Below are 20,549 nucleotides of genomic sequence, written 5' to 3'. Positions count from 1 at the left end.
CTCTGCACTCAGGTTCTAAATCTGAGTCACCCAAGCAGCTGCCAAGTGGAACATGGGCCTACATCAAGCTGAGCTGTGAGGTGGGCGTCACTGCTTAGGGTGACTGCCCACTGCCTCTTTTAGGGAGCCTGTCCCCACCACAGGGCTGCCTCTGGTCCTTGCCTGATGCCTTCCTACTCTCGAGGACTGGCTCTCTCCCTAAGTATTGGGGCTTTAAAGGGTTGAGTTCTATTCTCCACAATGGGCTCCCTGCCCATTTTTTAATTTTTGCTTGGTACTGGGTCTCTCCTGTGTTGTGACATTTGGGCTAGCACTCTTTTGTTTACTGGCTTTGGGAAATCTGCTACTTAGTTGGTCCTTGCCCTTGGCCTGCTTTTCCCATTCTTGGATACATGCTCCCTATCATGTGGACCTTCGGCTAATATACCTGTGCCTTTCTGATGTACTATGACCTGAAGATTAGTGTGGATCTGTATCTACTCTATTTTTTTTTTTTAATTTGAGAGAGGGAGAGAGAGAGCATGAGCAGGAGGGCAGAGAGAGAGAGAGAGAGAGGGAGAAGTAGGCTCCCCACTGAACAGGGAGCCCTCTACGGGGCTCAGTCCTAGGACCCTGGGATCAGGACCTGAACTGAAGTCAGATGCTCAACTGAGCCACCCAGGTGCCCTCTGTGTCTACTCTTGAACTCCCCTTGTCTCCCTTCCTTCTCCAGAACTAACCTTTGGCAGACCTGAATGCTGTAGCCAGCTGTTGTTGATTAAACTCTGATTATGGCACCTCCAGGGGACCAGGGCCACTTGTCTAGAGAGCCTTGTAAGAGTACCTGGCTTAAGACTGTCCTGGTTTTCCTCTGACATTGCTCAGAACTTGGTTTCTTCTACTCTTTAATTCCACAGGGCTCTGAGAACAAACTCAGTTTCACATCTGATGTACACATTTATCTGCAGTGTTAAACCAGTCACTGATTTCTCAAAATCCTCTTCCCAAAGGTGCTTATATAAGATAAACTAAATACAAGATTCCCGAGAGGAATTCCCTTTTCAAATGAACTGCTCTAATGGTAGGACTTTAGGCATAAAGACTGGCTTATGGGGTGGATATTGTAAGACCAAGCTGTGATTTGCAAGAGGCAGAGGCAGAGAATAGATAGTAATGGAAAACGGACATTAGCTTTGGAATAAAGTTCTGGCCCCAATTTTTTTATTAACTTACTAAGTAACCTTGATGAGTAAGACTTTAGACCACTCTGATCCTCAGTTTCTTCATTGGCTTCCAGTTCTTCATTGCCTTAGACTGGTTTTTCAACTAATTCCTCAAGTTTCTACATAATTTCATCCTGTGCTTCTTCTAGAGCCAGCCGCATGACCCTCTACCCATTGTCTTGCTACTCTCAATGTTCAGGACCATGTAAATGTCCACAGATGGAAGGATTAAATGCTTTAAGGGCTGACAGAGGGGAGAGGATAGGAAGAGGGTTAGGGTAGAGACATAATATATTATTTTTTTTAAAAGATTTATTTATTTATTTATTTGAGAGAGAGCTCAAACACCAGCAGGGGAGGGGGAGGGGCAGAGGGAAAGGAAGAGAATCTCAAGCAGATTCCCCGCTGAGCATAGAACCTGTTGCAGAGCTCGATCTCGATCTCATGACACCTGACATCATGGCCTGAGACAAAATCAAGAGTCAGATGCTTAACAGACTGAACCATCAAGATGCCCCAACATAATATATTCTTAATTAGACCTAATCTGATTTCATTTAGACTCTAGCTACATGGGACAGTAGAGTTTGCTTTTGTGTGTTGCTTTTTTTTTTTTTTTTTTCCACTGTTGCCTAGAGGAAGACAACCAGCTTCTGGGTGGCCCTGCAGAAATGCATCCCATGAGATTCCAATGGGATCCTTGGGGAAAAAAAAAAAAAGTCATTCATGAGGAGCTCTTGTGACATTGAGGACTTTTAATGTTTGGAAAATATATGAAGTTAATTATAAATCAGTAACAGCAAGTTGGTAGATTTGAGCTTTGAAAGTATATATTCTGCTAGTTTTTTGAAATTAAGTCTTGTGGAAAATATTGTTCTCCCATCTTATTTTTTCCTGTCTGTTTTGGAGGTGACCGTTTTAGGTTCAAGGTCAGAGCTTGCTTTGTAGGAATTCTCATATTTCATTCCAGGAAGGTGGGTTTCAGAGCTTCTCTCTGAAAGATGGAAAATTCTTCCTCTAAGAGAGTGATTCTTAGCCCACTTTTTACTTTGTAAGTTATATAGTGCTCACAGAAACCAGAAGCCTTCTTTCTTTCTTTCTTTCTTTCTTTCTTTCTTTCTTTCTTTCTTTCTTTCTTTCTTTCTTCCTTTTTAAAGAAAATAACGTTTATATACTCATAGGGATATAAGGACAAATTTAAGACTGCAGCATTATACTGATGAGAAGAAATGTTATTGCTATAATTTTGTTTATTTTCAAAGATTTTATACTTATTTATTTGAGAGAGTGAGCAAGAGAGCACAAGCCGGAGGGAAAGGGAGAGGGAGAAGCAGACTCCCAGCTGAGCACGGAGCCCCACCCAGTATTCAATCCCAGGACCCTGAGGTCATAACCTGAGCCTAAGGCAGATGCTTAACCAACTGAGCCACCCAGGCGCCGTTGCTATAATTTTAGAACTCAAATAAAAATTCTGTTCATAATTATAAATCTAATATTAATGTTCTACCAAATGTCTTAAGACCACAGGTAAAGAACTGCAACTTTTTAGAGCAGATGATGAGAGAAGGCAGGTTCCTTTTGCAGCTGGATAGTGGGTACTGAAGGAGAGCAAATTCCTAGTAATTATTATGAAAGCCTGCAATTTACACAACCACTGCAGATTGGTGGGAAGCCACTGTTCTCGAGAGCACTGAGTTTTCCTCTTCTGTCCCTGTGGACAGAAGTGATTTTCACTATCACCCATCCACAGTGTAAACTGCAAATGTTTCTTAAGACTCAAGGTTTTGAGAGGGTGTGGGGGTATTCCTAGACATCTTAGGGCAAATTCCAGTATCTCAGTCCCCCACTGATGACCCCACGTTCATAAAAGGATAAATGATCTTCTGGGCATCCATTAATGAAAAGGAGTTAACAACACACACCTAGAATCCAGGAGTACCTTGTGACCTCAGGAGTGGGTGTGAAAGGTGCTGTGCGTCTTAGAGTAGCTGAGGTTAGTCGCTAGATATAAGTATATGACCCCCAGCAGTGCTATATCACTGCTCCTGCCCAGGGCTTGAGTAGAAGGGAGATTTTCATAAGAGCAGTCCTATAATTACTCACTCTTAATTACAACTCCAGAAAACCACAGCTTTTCGTTTGTCCTGCCTTGCCACTTTCTTGGGGAAATCTAACTCCATTCTTTCATATCCTTCTCCTCCCAATATCTGATCTGGTTTGGAAAATACCTGAATATTTCTTTGGGTTAACGTTCTTCCCTGGCCTTCCCTGGGAATCACTTGGACTCCTTGGGTCTTCCCAGATGTCCAGACTTCTACTAGCCCCTCCTTTTTATAAACACTCTTGACTTTGGTGACCAGGCAAGTTGGAAGAAGGAACTGATCATCTGGGGCATCCCCCTGCCTGGTCCAAACCTTCAACAAGGAGCCATTTGTGGAGATCCCCCCACGGTGTCCTGCCTAACTGTTTCTAGGGCCACCAGGCAATGCTCACCACTTTCACAAGATCAGAATGTCACCCTCAGGAGCACTTAGTAAACCTTGTGAGGAAGCGCTGTTGTGTATCTTGAGAGAGGATGAAATTAGGGAAATAATTTTCAGTTTAAAGTCTGTTGTCTTAGTAAGTAGATGATCTTGGAAGAAGAGACTATGGTAGATGTCTTGTTGGTTTCCTATAGATGGCCCCTCTGAACCCACTCCCTGGTTTTGGCTCTGTCGTAATTTGGGTATGGGTTTTGGCAGTTTCTTGTATGTGCTGCAGTAGAAAATTTGAATTCTTTTGTTTTCTGAACGGGGAAGAGCTCAGTTTCAAGTTATTGCTTATTCATTGCTCTCTAATTAGTTTTTCCTCCTGTGTTTGGTAATTTTCTCATTCATCCAGAGTTTGTATTGTTCTGTGAGAGTTCTCAAGTTGCCTAAAAATGGTAAAATGCCCTCATAGTAGTAAAATGCTCTGACCTCTAGGTGTCTATCAGGTAAGCTTCCAGTAAGTATTTTTTTTAAAAGATAGATAGATAGATAGATAGATAGATAGATAGATAGATAGATTTATTTATTTATTTATTTATTTATTTATTTATTTATTTATTTATTTATTTATTTATTTATTTATGAGAGAGAGAGAGAGAGAGAGAGAGAGAGAGAGAGAGAGAGGCAGAGACACAGGAGGAGGGAGAAGCAGGCTCCACGCAGGGAGCCCGATATGGGACTCCATCCCGGGACTCCAGGATCGCGCCCTGGGCCAAAGGCAGGTGCTAAACCGCTGAGCCACCCAGGGATCCCTTCTTGTTTTGTTCTTAGATACAGTGTATACCTATGCCCCTGTATCAGGTTTTAAAGGGGTTCTGTTTTATTTATTTTTATTTTATTTTTCAGATTTTGACTTATTTTTGAGAGAGAGAGAGAGAGCGCACGAGCATGCACAAGCAGGGGGTGGGACAGAGGGAGAGGGAGAAGCAGACACCTTGCTGAGCAGGGATCTGGATGTGGGGGCTCCATCCCAGGACCCTGAGATTATTATTTTTTTTTAAATTCTTTTTTAATTTTTTATTTATTCATGATAGTCACAGAGAGAGCGAGAGAGAGGCAGAGACACAGGCAGAGGGAGAAGCAGGCTCCATGCACCGGAAGCCCGATGTGGGATTCGATCCCGGGTCTCCAGGATCGCGCCCTGGGCCAAAGGCAGGCGCCAAACCGCTGCGCCACCCAGGGATCCCGGACCCTGAGATTATGACCTGAGCAGATGGCAGACCCTTAACTGACTGAGCCACTCAGGCATCCCAGGGATTCTGTTTTAAATAAAAGGAACATTTTTATCATCATGTTGTCTTGCTAGTATGAGTCTTAGAGGGCTAAGACCAAGGCCATTTTTTGGGGGGGGGCAACTTTTTTATCTCTAAATACAACTGTAATTTTCCAGTGAATTGGGTGTTCATAAAGTCTGAAGTTTAAGCCTGTCCATTTATTTTGCTCAAATACAAAAAAATTCTCTTGAATTAAAAATAATTCCAAGGCCATTTTTAATATTTTATATTCTGAGAGTGTTTCATTACTGCCAGGAGTACCAGATATCTAAATCTGAATAAATTTCTATTTGGTCTCTGGACACTGGTTATACACATTCCTATATTAAATGCCTTGGCCTGGTGTTTTTTCAGACTGAGTGGTGATCTCGTGGTAGGTCATGCAGTCTGTATAGTTTGTCATGACTAGCATCTTTTTTTTTTTTTTTTTAAGATTTGTTTATTTTAGAGAGAGAGTGTGTGAGTGAGCATAGGGAGGAGGGACAGAGGGAGAGGGAGGGAATCTCAAGCAGACTCTGTGCTGAGTGCAGAGCCCTTTGTGGGGATAGGATCTTACAACTCTGAGATCATGAGCTGAGCCAAATCCAAGAATTGGAGGCTTAATCGACTAGCAGGTGCCCCTGTCATGACTAGAATCTTAATAAGAAAGAAGGAAAGAATCTTAATAAGAAAGAAGGAAAGAAAGCCGAGCAAGAATGGAAAATATCAGAGAGAATCACTCAAAATAAGGAGAAGTGTTTTTTTATGAAACATTTTTTAGTTGTGTATACATGTGTGTGTTTCCTGAGCCCTGATGTACAATATGTTTCTTAATGTGGGTCTCAGAAACATTTTGAGAAATCTCTGGTTTGTCTACCATAGTCTCTTCTTCCAGTCATTGTTTCTCCCACCAGGCCTCAGGCTGGTAGATCTCCTTGACTTCCAACACCACCCTCCTGGCCTCCAGGCCTCTGTCTATACTGGGCTCCATATTCTGGGTCTGCCCTGTGTCTCTTTCATTGACAAAGCCTCTCATCTTTCCAAAAGCAAGTGGATGCCACCTCTGGTACAGCTTGCATGGCCTACAAACCTCCCCACTATCTGTGTTTCCTGCCACCCATATTCTCACTCCTCTGAGCACAGTGGGCATTATGGTTGCTTGTCTCCCCAGTGATTGTGTGTGTGTGTGTGTGTGTGTGTTGTGAGATCAAGGAGACAAAGAGGAAAAAAAAAAGACCAAGAGGACTCATAATAAAAAAAATACCTCCTGGGGTGCCTAGGCAACTCAGTCATTGTGTCTGATTCTTGATTTCAATTCTGGTCATGATGTCAAGGTTGTGAGATCAAGCCTTGTGTTGGCCTCTAGTGCTCAGTGTGGGATCTACATGAGATTCTCTCCTCCCTCTGGCCTACCACTGCTCCTGTGTGTGCATGCACTCTCTCTGCTCTCTCTCTCTCTCTTAAATAAATAAAATCTTTTTTTTTTTTCAAATTTTATTTACTTATTCATGATAGTCACACAGAGAGAGACAGAGAGGCAGAGTCACAGGCAGAGGGAGAAGCAGGCTCCATGCACTGGGAGCCCGACGTGGGATTCGATCCCGGGTCTCCAGGATCGCGCCCTGGGCCAAAGGCAGGCGCTAAACCGCTGCGCCACCCAGGGATCCCCTAAAATCTTTAAAAAATAAAAATATCCTGCTAATGAATAGTGTACAAATAACATTTAAGTTGTGCTTCAATAGGGCATTAAAAGAAAACATGTTTTCCTAAGTATGTATGGGATTCTTATTCTTTGTGGACAACTGAGAAAATAGAGGAAGAAAATAAGCATGGCTTGTATTATCCAAAGTCACTGTGAGCATTTTGCTATTATTTTCTTCTACTGTTTCTTTTCTGTATATCTTTGTTTTACACAGGTGACTGTAAATGTAATAGTACTCTTTTATGTGACATTAAAATGTAAGCATCTCCCAAAGCTGATTTTTTTTTACAGAGAGAAGAGAGTAGTGTTTGCTAGGGGTGGGGGAAGGTCAGGGAGAAAGAGAGAGAGAGAGACAGACAGACAGACAGACAGACTTTCAAGCAGACTCCCTGCTTAGCACAGAGCCTGATGCGGGGCTCCATTTCATGACCCTGAGATCGTGACCTGACCTGAAATCAAGAGTCAAAAGTTTAACCAGCTGAGCCACTCAGGCGCCTGCCCCCCAGCCAAAAGCTGATTTTTAAAGGTCCCAATAAACCTTTTCTTAAAACCTCTTTGTTCAACAATAATGTACACATCAAAATGTGTATACATTACATGTTCTGTTTTTTCTGTAATTCTATATTCATAACTGTTGGGGGCGGAATGTTTCTGTGCCCCCAAAGTTCATGTGTCGAAGCCCTAACCCCCAAAGTGATGGTGTTTGGAGATGGGCTTTGGGGAAGCATTTAGGGTTAGAGTAGATCATGAAGATAGGGGATTAGTGGTTTCATGAGAGGGAATCTCATAGGAACGCACGCACACGTAGGAAAGACCATGGGAGCACACAGTCTGTATGCTAGGAAGAAGATTCTCACCAGAAACCAAATTGGCTAATATCTTGATGTTGGACTTCCCAGCCTCCAGAACTGTGAGAAATTAATGTCTTGTTATTTAAAGCACCGGGTCGGTTGCATTTTGTGGTGGTGGCTTGAGCAGATTAAAGATAATGTAGCTCTAGGTTTGAAAAATGACAACTGAAAGCTCATATTGAATTCTCAAATAGCTCCTAAGAGGTATAATATTAAATATTACGCTTTGTTTGCTTAACAAAAGCATCGAAATTCCTCTGCTGGGCTGTTGTAAATGTTAAATTCTCTGATATACAGGAAAAGGATTTGGGTAAATGGTTGCCTTGCTAGTGAGGATAAAGATGCAAGGAATCACCCCCCAAGTTAGCCAAAAATTTATAGTAATTAATACTAGCTAACCCTTGTGGGCACATAAAATGCCTCAGGAACTGCACTCAGTGTTTTATGTACATTGATTTGTTTGGTCTCACTTCATCCCAGCGTGTTGGCATTGAAAGCTCATATCTCTGAGCCACATCCAGAGTTTTAGAACATGAGCCCTGGAGCCAGTGGCCTGCGGTTAAACCCCATCTCTGCCCTTTTCTAGCTGCGTAGTCCTGGAGTAGCTACTTGCCTTCTCTAACCTCAGTTTTCTCAGCTGTAAAATAGGCTAAATGCATAAAGTATTTAAGGGCCTAGGATTATTTTGAGGATTAAATGAGTTTCGGCAAATCAGCCCTTTGTATGGGTCAGGTGGTTAAGTGTCCCATAAACATGAGTTGAGATGGGTAATACCATTTTGGATGAAAAGTACTAGAGAAAGGGATCTTTTTTCTCTGCCTTGGGTTTATAGATAACCAATCATTTCATCATTTCACATCAGATGAAGCTGAGACCCACACTGCTTGTGGAGTCTGTGAGAGGCAGATTTGTACTTTCCTGTTATGATCCTCCTGTGGTATGACTTGTTACTAACAGGAAAAGGGACCAGAGGCTAGGGATAGGCAGACTTTCTTCTATAAAGGTCCATTCAGTAAATATTTTAGGCTTTGTGGGTCACAGATGGTTTCTGTTGCAACTACTTAAGTGCCATCGTAGAACGAAAGCAGCCATAGACTGTGTGCAAATATGAGCTCTGTTCCAATGAAGCTTTATTTATGGACACTGCAATTTATTTTTATTTTATTTTATTTTATTTATTTTATTTTATTTTTTTGGGCACTGCAATTTAAATTTCAGATAATTTTCATGTGTCTTGAAATGTTAATATTTGTTGATCTTCCCTTCTCCCTCCAACCATTAAAAATGCAAAAACCATTCTTAGTTCCTTGGTCATCGAGTAACAGTTGTCATGGGTCGGCTCTTGGATTCTTCTCGCCTTTTGCAGAAATTGGCATGAACAGTATTGCCTTTTTTAAATTCCAAGGACTGAAATAAAGATTTTTCTAACATTGTTTCCTGTGATCTCTTCAAAGTGACTTTGGAAGCAGTTTGTCTGGGAGTACAGGGTCTTTAGGGGGCAACAGTTGCTTCTCTCTAATTTTAAGCCAGTTAAGACATAGTTGACAGTGAGAGTGTCATTTGAAACTTTAAACTCTGTTCTTTGGGACTTTTCTTTCTTTTTTTATTTTTTTTAAAGTTAATTTATTTATTCACGAGAGAGACACAGAGAGAGGTAGAAATATAGGCAGAGGGAGAAGAAGGCTCCCTGTGGAGAGCCTGATGCGGGACTCGATCCCAGGACCCCGGGATCACAACCTTAGCCAAAGGCAGATGCTCAACCACTGAGCCATCCAGGTGCTCCTCTTTGGGACTTTTATGTTATATCCATCGAGAAGAAATAAAAATAACCAGCAGTCATGGCTCCTGAAGACGTAAAAGTAACAAAGTTTGCTGAAAGGCACTGAAAAGTATAAGCAAAGGAAAAAATGGGTAAGAAAGGCACAGTGTTAATAAACAGAACCCTCTTGTCAGAAAACACACTGGCTACTGTTTTTAACGAGTCTGCCATTCCTGCAGCTGAAATCAAGACACGTTTCAAATTCTTTAGTTTTTTTTTTTTTTTTTTTTTTGGACTCTGTGAGGGAATGAGGGGAGGCAGTGGGGAAGAGGTGGTGTTGGTGTAAAGGAGGGATGAAAGTATTATGAAATATTATGTTGATATTTGTTTTTATTAGTTATATCCTTTAAAGGCATATATGCAAATAGAATTCATTGGATTTGATTTAATTAATCCAAGAATACAAGTCTGAGGGAAGAGATTTATTCTTTGCATTGGAAACTCTTAGACATTGCTGTGCTTACAAGATGGTTTTCTCTGCAAGGATTACAGCCTCTGCGTTTTATCTTCAAGAGCAGTGAGCTTTTGTGGAATGACATGAATAGAGATCTTCACCAAGAAGCCTCTTCTGAGCTAACCCCCTCATTTATGGGCGTTGGAATCCACAAAGCCCAGGGGAGCTTGTGTTGGCCCAACAGAGCACAGCTGTTTCCTCTTACTGCTCAGTCGAAATGATGGCCTTGACTCTTGGATACTATCACATAGACTTGCTCTGTTTTGTTTCTCAGTAGAAAACATCCTGTTTCATCATGCATGTTTAATAAAATAATTTAAATATGTCTAATAGAAGTAACATTAATATTTTTATTTGCCCTGAGAATATTCGAAGGTGGTGACAGGTTTTTCATACCCACAAGGGTATAAATTAAGAAGTGTTTGATATTCCCTGCATTCTCTTAGACAGATAGGAGAACTCTGTGTATATGGTAAAATTCTTATTTTTCCATGATGCTCCCTTGTTCAAATAATTTTCTTCCTCTTCTTGCTTTTCAAAAGCTCCTTTATTGGTTCTAACTCCCCAGGGCAGGTGGGAGAATATTAGTTTTTATATGCTAGCTGAATTTTGAAACCCACAAAGTAGAGGGAACATCACTCACTCTTTAGAGAGTCCCGAACAAATCCCCAGTTTGATCAGATAGTTTAGAGGGGTCACTTTCAAACTTTTTTTGATTTTGATCTTTAGGAAGATACATATTTTACTTACTGATCTGATATATACAAAAGTACACATAAACACATACTAGACCACAGGAATCCATGGAAGTTCACCTCAGCCTCAAATTTCTTTCTAAATCTGCCAGTCACCTTCAGCTAATTGGCCAAATGGTGGAATGCCTTGTTTCAGTGTCATTTCTGGCACACCTAGACTTGTACTTGAACGAGGATTATAGGTCGCACGGGTAATCTTCCTGTTTAACCAGGGTGGTGGCAACAGTAATGCAAAAGGGCATACCATTTGGATTTGTTACCATACTATTCACTTTGAAAAATAGGTGACTACTGTAATTGTAACTGTTGCCGTGTCCCCTTTTATCCTTTGTATATGAAAATTTAGTCCACTGAGAGTATAAATATATATATATATATATATATATATATATATTTTTTTTTTTTACTGGAGAATAAAGTATTGCAAACATTGATGATGGTAAGGCAGTTGATTTTAGGTGTCCAAAAATGCTGAAATAAATATTATCAATTATAGGTGTAGATTGAGAATTAATGTTGAGGGTGGACGCTTGCTAATAATTTTGGGGAAACCGTTGTCTCCTCTGTGGGATAGGCTTCGGTGAAATTGCACCATCAGCATTAAGCAAGTCTTCAGACCCAGGAGGTGAAGAGGAGGCAAGTCTTGACCTCACTCTGTTTCTCTCAGGGAGGAAGGAAAGCTTGCTAACTTGCTGGCAGCATCCTCACAGGCAAACAGCTATGCTGACACCAAAATATCTTGCTTTTACACAGACCTAATTTTGAGAGCACTTATTTAGTTTTGCAAAAGTCTCGTCAGGATGCAGTTGGTAGTGGTGAGGAATTAAGAATCCTGCCCTTTTGTATCAGATGTTTAAAATGGGTCTGCCAGAATTGTAATCATCATTAATTTTTTTTAAATTTTTATTTATTTTATGATAGTCACACACACACAGAGAGAGAGAGAGAGAGAGAGAGAAAGAGGCAGAGACATAGGCAGAGGGAGAAGCAGGCTCCATGCACCGGGAGCCCGACGTGGGATTCGATCCGGGGTCTCCAGAATCGCGCCCTGGGCCAAAGGCAGGCGCCAAACCGCTGCGCCACCCAGGGATCCCCATCATGAATTTTTTGAATAAAATTTCAGATTTATTCTTGTTCCCAAAGAGTCCCTTCTGTAAAGCCTCATTTGGCTTTGACAAATACCGATTTTACTATTTGGCCGTTTGACAGTATGCCAAAGGTGTATTTGGTAAAATTGCTAGAATAAACATCCATCTCTATCCATCTGTCCCAGTCACCATGAAATAAAAATTTCACAAAATCATAATTCTTTCTATCCTTTGTACTGTATCCTGGTCATTTCCGTTCTATTTAATATTTTAGAAAACCACTAAATTTGTTTCATGGTGTACAGTTAAAAAATGTTCGGATTCTGGGACACCTGGGTGGCTCAGTGGTTGGGACACCTGGATGGCTCAGTGGTTGAGCATCTGCCTTGGGCTCAGGTCATGATCCTGGGTCCTGGGATCGAGTCCCACATTGGGCTCCCTGCAGGGAGCTTGCTTCTCCCTCTGCCTGTGTCTCTGCCTCTCTCTCTGTGTCTGTCATGAATAAATAAATAAAATCTGAAAAAAAATGTTGAGACTCCTTTTCCTCTGGTGCTAGCGACACCATGTGAGAGGGGTCTTTTTGTACACAGCATTTTTACTCCCACAAAAGATGATATGATTAAGTTCCCTTCCCAAAAATGTAATTTAAAATGTCAAAAGCATGTTAAGACAAAAAAATGAATGAATGCTACTGTCAAAGAATTTTCTCTAGCAGTTGTGCCTGTTTACATGCCCACTGATACTGTGAATTCCAGTTGTTCTATATCCTTCTGAACACCTAGCATTGCCAGTATTTTCTGTTTTAACTACCATAGTGGGTAGGCAGTAGTTGTCATGGCCATTTTTAGTGAAGTCCATCTAAAATGTCTTGCGCCTTCCAGTGTTTTTCAGCAGAATATGAATGAAATTGTTGATCGCAGATCAGCTAAGTTCAGATATTTTGAATTGTCATTCCTTTTGCTGTTTATGATATGTCCACCCCGATAGCCAGTGGGTCCTTTGTTAATGCTGTCATAAGGGTTCACCATATGAGCTTCTCCTCTACTCCTTCACCGACGGAGAATAAACTAGAATAGGCACCCCAAGTCCTAATTGCAATCTCAGGGCTGCGGAGCTGCCTCTGTATATACTCTGTGGGCAGTTCAGACATAGCAAATCTCTTATCCTTTGCCTACACAGGACCCTGTCCCAGATCCCCTTCTCTCTATCTGCGTCCACCCCTGTGGACTAGGATTCATTTACTGTAGTCTGGGGTCAGCCTTCACTCCAGAGGAAAACCGTGTTTGGCTGATGACTAGTGCTCTCAGCCCTTCTCTGTAGGGGCAGGGTGGGGTTGCACAGAAAGGGGAAGGGTGTGCCTGGCAAGGTGAGGAGCCAGCAAAGTGAAAAGCCAGCAGGGCCCAGCTGTGGCAGGGGAGGGTGGGGGTTGGAGGGTGGGGGGATGGGGAATGGGGAATGGGAATCTGCTTATCTTGCTTACATCAGGAGGCCAACCCTCCTGAAATCCAGAATACCATTCACATGCGAGTCCACTGAAAGCATCAGACAAAAGATTGGGCCTCTTCCCAGTCTTAATTCAGGATGAATTCCAGGGTGATTTCAGGTAATGCATACAGTCTTCTCAGCTCCACTTTCTCTCTTTGTTACATGCCACCAGACTTCCAAGAGAAAATGGTCAAGGCAGAAGGTGCTGGGAGAAGGGAAGAAGGCATCTGCTTTAGCCTCCCTGCCTACCCAAGAACACCACGTTTTACGTTTGTGAATCCATTGTCTTTAAATATATTTGCAATTAGTCAATGCCTGCTCTTGATGATTGATGATGATGTTTCCTAATATTTTTTTTTAGATGTCCGCCAGGACAGTACTGTTGAAACAGAGTACCCTGATTCCTTCCCTTTAATGCCCTGTGTGAACCTGTACACCTATAGAACAGTTGAATTAAATATGATGTAAAAAATGCTCATGAATTACATATCACTAATTATTGTTCTCTTGAGACTCTATCCAAGCGATGGTAGACTGTAATCATGAAAGTCATCTGTTTTTCATCTTTATGCAGTTCTTTCCTATCCTCTGGTTGTTTCTTTGGCATTCTTTCATTTCTGTTTGACTCAGGTTTGAGAATTGAATAGATTAAAGCCAAGAACTTTTCTAATACATGGATTAAAGAGGAGCCTCACAAGGCTAACGTCCCAACATGAATTGATAAATAGGATCATGGAGGTGAAAGTATTTTCTACAGCTTCACGCAGAGAGAGAGAATGTTCCCTTGCATAACAGCCTAAAAGAGTGGCCTAATGTTCAGTGTGTAGCATAAACCAAAACGCGAATAAATGTCCCACTTCCTTTTAGTTGAGAACATTTTAAGTTGGACAGTCACAAAAGATAACAGTTATAGAGATCAGTGGCTTAGTCACACCCCAAGTATTTATTTTTCTCAGGTTCTTGAATTTGTAGTGAGTTTTATCTCAGCTCATTTAAGTTCACCTTGGATCTGGTTTCCACCGTTAGTCATAGCCTATCTTATTGCTGCCATTCCCTCAAAGGGACAAGAGAGTAACGTCATTATTGATTTTGGTCACCAGTGGACTGCTTCCTCGTGTAACTTCTCTTTGGAAAGTTTGAAGTAGTCGCAATAACTAATCTCCCCTCGCAGAGAGACAATCAGGTCAGCAGATATTTCTCCTGGCAGCTCTTCCTTCCGTTTGGTGTTTCCTTTCTCAGGGCTGCGGGTGTGCATAAAAAACATAGTCCAGAAGAAAAAAGATTTCACATTTGCTTCTATTAACCTTTCCCTAGAAGAAGAGCAGGGGAGGAGTGACACTGGAACTTGTATTGTAAAAATAATGTGTGTGTTTTTTTGTTTTTGCAAGCATGCTAAGTAACAAGGGATCTATCTTAGCTGGGGATCGCCTGTATAGGGCATTTAGGAGAAAGAGTGATTGCCAACCCCACCTTCCCAAACCAGCCCCGACATACCATGAAAGTATCTTCACTGTTTTTATCGATTATAAAAGTAATGCACGCTATATGTGATGAATATAAACAGTATTTGTAAAGTAGATTATAAAGAAGATTCCCCATAGTTGGTGATATTTTTCAAGGAATGTGTGTGTGTGTGTGTGTGTGTGTGTGTGTGTGTATTGTCAACATAAACGGAATGATACTTGGCATACTAGTCTATAAGCTGCTTTTTCCTCACTGAGTATTTTGCAGGGTCTTTGCTACATATGTCATTGTCTGCAGATCTGTCTGCTGCATTCTTGGGATGAATCAGAGTTGATTTGCATAATCCCGCTCAATGGACATTTTGGTTATTTCCTGTTTTCTGACTTTGTAAGACTATTTTGTTCCATATGCTAGCCACCAGCCACGTTTGGCAATTTAACTGAATTAGAGTCAAATAATGTTTAAAATTTACAGTCACACTTGCCACGTTTCAAGTGCTCAGTAGCTATATGTAACTAGCCCAGAGGAAGAACTTGACTGTCATTGCATGAAGTTATGTTGGACAGTGAGTGCTGTTCTAAACTGCTGGTTTTCAGATTTTTTTTTAAAGATTCTGTTTATTTATTCATTCATAAGAGACACACAGACAGAGGCAGAGACACAGGCAGAGGGAGAAGCAGGCTCTGTGGGGAGCCTGATGGTGGGACTCGATCCCAGGACACTGGGATCAGGCCCTGAGCCAAAGGCAGATGCTTTACCATTGAGCCACCCAGGATGTCCCTCAGATTTTTTTTTTTTGAGTACATGTTTCCATTCTTTTATTCATCCATTCAACAAATAATTATTGAGTGCCTCCTATGTGCCAAGCATTGTACTAGCTACTTGGGTATCTCACTCACAGAACATAATTACCTGCCCTCATAATGTTTAGCATTCTACCTGCAAAAGGTTTTGAATATTCACTCCCAATAAATGTATGTGTACTACGAGTTGCATATGTATCCTATTATGTTGTTATATTATAAAACATAATATATGGAACAAATTAAAATAGAAAAGAAAAAGAATAAAATAAAAATGTAAATAATTTCCAGAATAGTCTTGCCATGTCGCACCTCAGATACCACTGTTCTGAATGATGCTCTTGTACTAGGTGGCCATCTCAAAGATTCTTGTAGTTGTTACCTCATTTTAAACAGGTAGTCCTGGGCAGCCCAGGTGGCTCAGTGGTTTAGCACAAGCCTGCAGCCCAGGGTGTGATCCTGGAGACCTGGGATCGAGTCCCACATTGGGCTCCCTGAGTGGAGCCTGCTCCTCCCTCTGCCTGTGTCTCTGCCTCTCTCTCTCTCTGTCTCTCAAGAATAAATAAATAAAATCTTAAAAATAAAATAAATAAACAGGTGGTCCTTCTGTCTTGATATTCCTGCTAAATCTATTTATTTCCTAAAAAGACCTTTCTCTCTCTCTCTTTTATTTTTCTATCTGTAGGCTTTTTCCTACAGTTTGAATTTGTTCTTTACTTACATATTCACTTACTTAGTAAGCATTTATGAAGTTCTTATTGTATGCCTGGTAGATGCTGGGAAATTAAACATGTCAGAGTTCCTGCTATCAAATGAGACAAGCCAGCAAATCACTTATTCTGATACAAGGTGTTATGGGAATGCAAGAAAGGGGCAAATAAAAGATTGGGAAAACTAACGGCAGCTTTTATGATCTCCTCTTTGCTGAGTTATTACACTCTGTTTTGGGACTTCATGGAATCACATATTGCTTCTTTTTTTTCCCCATGGTATTTTCTTTTGAAAAATATAAAACTCTAAATTATTAATTTAAGGATATTAAACCACAGTGATTGTCACATTAAATATCTCTTTATGTAAAATGCTTATCTTTCAATTTTTAAACTTAGATATTAGGGTTGGAAGGGCTCTGTATAGGATAGAAATGAAGTCCAAATAATTATGTAGCTCCTTTTGTTTGAGAAGGGGAAGCAAAAATCATCCCCAGGGATATGTGTTGATTCATGCCTTAACTTAATAAATATTAACAAAATACTTTCTCTGCAGGAAGAAATCACCTTAGGTTAATTCCACTTAATTCCAAAATATATTTCCTATATGGGTTTTTACTTAGGGAATTCTGAGGAATATAATGGACAATATGATTTAGAGTAAACTTGAAATGAAAGAATTGATCCTATGTTTATTCCCTCTCTTTTAGGGCAAGTTAAAGTATTCAGAGCTCTTTATACGTTTGAACCCAGAACTGTAAGTATTCTGTGTTTTTTTTTTTTTTAATTTTTAAAATTATTTATTTATTTATTTATTAATGAAAGACACAGAGAGATTGAGAGAGAGAGAGAGAGAAACAGAGAAATAGGCAGAGGGAGAGCAGGCTCCATGCAGGGAGCCCATTGCGTGGGACTTGATCCCAGGACTCCAGGATCATGCCCTGGGCCAAAGGCAGGTGCTCAACCTCTGAGCCACCCAGGTGTCCCAGTATTCAGTTTTGTTTTTGTTTTTGTTTTTATTTTAAGATTTTATTTATTTATTTATGAGAGACACACAGAGAAAGAGAAGCACAGACACAGGCAGAGGGAGAAGCAGGCTCCATGCAGGGAGCCTGATATGGGACTCAATCCTGGGTCTCCAGGACCATACCCTGGGCTGAAGGCGGCACTAAACCACGGAGCCACCTGCGCTGCCCTCGTATTCCCTTTTTAACTTTAAAATTGACATAAAAACCTAAGGTGATTTCATTTAGATACTTCCTCAGGCCTAAATGACCTGTCTTTTCTTTGATAGTTGTACATGATTCATGAGAATGGATGATCAGTCACTTCTGTGCAGTCCAGAGGTGTGAAAGCTTAGTCCCTCATTGATCTGAATGTGTCTGCACCTTGGGGTCATGTCATCCACCCTGTTCTGCTTCCCCACCTTTCATCACACCACCCACTTTAAAAATCACCACGTAACCCCCATATAAAGCCCATGACCTGATCTTAGTCATACTTCCTGTAAATCTCACGCTGACCTTCCTGGTTCTTCCTGTTGACCCTCTACCTCAGGCTGCCTCTTAACAGCACCTTTTACCAACTATCTAGAGCCATTTTTTATGTGTCTGCTGTGTATGCTTTCCATTATTATAGTTTCTGGGGTCCATCCATCCTTGGTTTAGTGAGCACTTACCATGTGCCAGACCCTGGCCCAGGCCTTAGGGACTGTGCTACATCAACAGAAAGGGTGGCCCTCTGGAGCTCGCATCCCACTGAAGGGAGACAGACAGTAAGCAGACAAATGAACATGACTGTAAGGGCCTGATCAGTGCTATGAAGTAAAATAAGGAGGGGATGGGGCTAAAAGGTTAATGGAGAAAAGAGTCATTTTCAGCAGAGTGTTTGAGGATGGCCTTTCTATAAAGGTGACGTTCCAGTAGAAACCTGAGGGAAGTAAGAGAACAAGGGAACAGCAAGGAGAGTGTTTGGTGGGTTCTAGAAACAGCAGGGAGATGCAACTAGAACAAAGGAAATGGGGAGGTAGGAGATGGGTTCAGGGAGCCTGGGCAGAGAGAGAGAGCAGATCATGTTGGGCCTCCTGGGGTAAGATGGAAGGTTTTGAGTCTAGGGTTGATCAGACAAGTTTTAGAAGGTGTGGGAAACTATCCAGCAGAGTGAGTGTGGGAGCAGACCATCCAGTTAGGAGGCAGAGGAGAGAGACCCAGCAAGGAAATGGGCTCCCTTGACTTCCCGTCTTCCTCCCTGGAGATGGGAGCCTTTGTGCTTGGGGGGAAGCCAGCTTGCTGCTGGGTTTGCCTGAGTTTGCCCTGGACCCTGTTGTCCCCAGAGCCGAACACCTCAGAAGGTAGCACAGAATGAGTGGTAGCACAGAATGAGTGACACTGACTGCCACTCACTGCCATTCACTGCCATCAGGCTGAGGTGGGCCCTCAGATTCCAAATCTGTCATACACTCTCCGTGAATTTACTTCCCCCGTGGCCCTCTGTGTCCTCATTTTGAAAATGGGAATGACATTAGCCATCCTACAGAATTTTGCTCTGAGCAGGGAATGAGACTGATAATCCAAGCCTTGCATGCAGTGAGTGCCAGGAAACCGTAGCAGGGAGTACAGCTGGTTCGGGGTGTGTGCATGTTCTGATGAGTTCTCCCCAGGACTTTATCAGCAAAGTGCTCCTGGGATAAGAAAGGGGTTGAGTGGGTAGATGTAAATCTCAGTTTTTTCTTCTTTTTTAAAAAGCTTTCATTTATTTGAGAGGGAGAGCACGAACTAGGGAGGAGAGGGAGAAGCAGACTCCCCACAGAGCAGGGAGCCTGACCTGGGGCTCGAACCCAGAACTCCAGGATCATGACCTGAGCTGAAGGCAGACACCTAACCAGCTGAGCCACCCAGGTGCCCCAGGTTTTTATTCTTACTAGGACATTCCATGCTATCTCTGCTGTATTGGTAGAGCAGGGAATGAACGGGCAGCGTGTTAGCTTGCTAGGGCTGCCTAACAAAGTACTGCAGACTATGTAGCTTAACCGACAAAAATTTTTCTTAGAATTTTGGAGGCAAGGCATCATGTGAAGTGTAGACAGGGTTGGTTTCTTCTGAAGCCTCTCCTCAACTTGTACGTGATTGTGTACCCTTGTGTCCCCACAGTCTTTCCTCTGTGCTTGGTTTCGTTTCTCTTTTCTTTTCTTTCTTTTCTTTTCTTTCTTTTTTTTCTTTTTTTTCTTTTCTTCTCTTTTCTTTTCTCTTTTCTTTTTTCTTTTGTCTTTCTTTCTTTCTTTCTTTCTTTCTTTCTTTCTTTCTTCTTTCTCTTTATTTGAGAGAGAGAGCATGAGAGACAGAGAGATCACAAATGGGGGAGGGACAGAGGGAGCAGCAGACTTCCACTGACTGGGGAGTCCAATGTGGGATTCTATCCCAGGACCCTGGGATCATGACTTGAGCTGAAGGCAGACACTTAACGCCCTGTCCTGTCAGTTTCCCAGTCTGCTCTTCTTAACCGGATACCAGTCATTTATGGATTAGGGTTCACTCAAATGATTTTAATTTTAATTTAATTACTTCTTTAAAGAATCTGTCTCCAAATAAACTCTCATTCTGAAGTCCTGAGGGTTAGGACTTCAACACATGAATTGGGGGGTGGGACACACAAAAAGTACGTGTTGCTGTCTTTGTGTTTGTCCTCTGCTCACAGGAAGGCTGTCATTTCCTGTGTCTGATTATCCTAATCAATGGTTTCCTAGGTTGCAAGATGCCTGAGGTTGATAGAAGTGAGGGTTGGGGGGTGCTCATCAGCCGCCCTCCTGGGCTGCTCAGTGAGTAATCAACCATTCTCTGCGGCCTCCCGCACTCTAGGAAGGAACCTGCCTGTACTCAGTTTGAGACCAGACATGACTCCTGACTCTCCCCCACCCCTCCCCCAAGTATCCTGTTGGTCATCATCACCTTTGTCCTTTCTCACTAACCTCCTCCTCCTTTAGTTCTCTTGTGCGTTTTCTTGCTTCTAGCACAGGGACTCCAGGTTGCCCATTCCACCTGCACTCCTCTGTCTGATTAATTTTCCTGAGATGTAGCTTTGATCCCATCATCTGTTTCAATTCTTTGACTTAAGATAGAGGCCCCTATGGTGCAGCCTGTTCCTAGCCCGCTGTCCTCTGCTCCTTCCCCTTCTTAAAACCATTCCAACCTGGATCTGATACACAATAGGACCTGTCTCTAAATCCTCTCTGAGCTCTAATAACATACTTCCTTTTCCTGGGGCACCTGGGTGGCTCAGTTGGTTAAGCGTCTGCCTTCGGCTCACGTCATGATCCCGGGTCTTGGGATGGAGCCCCACATTGGGCTCCTTGGTCAGTGAGGAGTCTGCTTTTCCCCATCTGGCTGCTTATGCCTTCTTGTGCTCTCTATCTCTCTAAAAAAAAAAAAAAAAAAACAAA

The 20,549-nt window shown here is 42.0% G+C and overlaps 1 protein-coding gene across 1 annotated transcript in view; it reads left to right on the top strand.

Annotated features, from left to right (window-relative positions):
* Positions 1 to 20,549, top strand: part of OSTF1 (osteoclast stimulating factor 1) — a 56,094-nt gene that overhangs the window by 9,225 nt on the left and 26,320 nt on the right. Inside the window, exon 2 of the mRNA XM_055311211.1 lies at positions 16,825 to 16,871. Within this exon, the coding sequence (XP_055167186.1) occupies positions 16,825 to 16,871 (47 nt within the window). The remainder of the gene's footprint in view (positions 1 to 16,824; positions 16,872 to 20,549) is intronic.

The sequence above is a fragment of the Nyctereutes procyonoides genome, unplaced genomic scaffold, assembly GCF_905146905.1.
Source record: "Nyctereutes procyonoides isolate TBG_1078 unplaced genomic scaffold, NYPRO_anot_genome, whole genome shotgun sequence".
NCBI lineage: Eukaryota > Metazoa > Chordata > Mammalia > Carnivora > Canidae > Nyctereutes > Nyctereutes procyonoides.
Note: the sequence above shows the minus strand (reverse complement) of the source record. Positions and strands in the feature narration are given on the sequence as shown.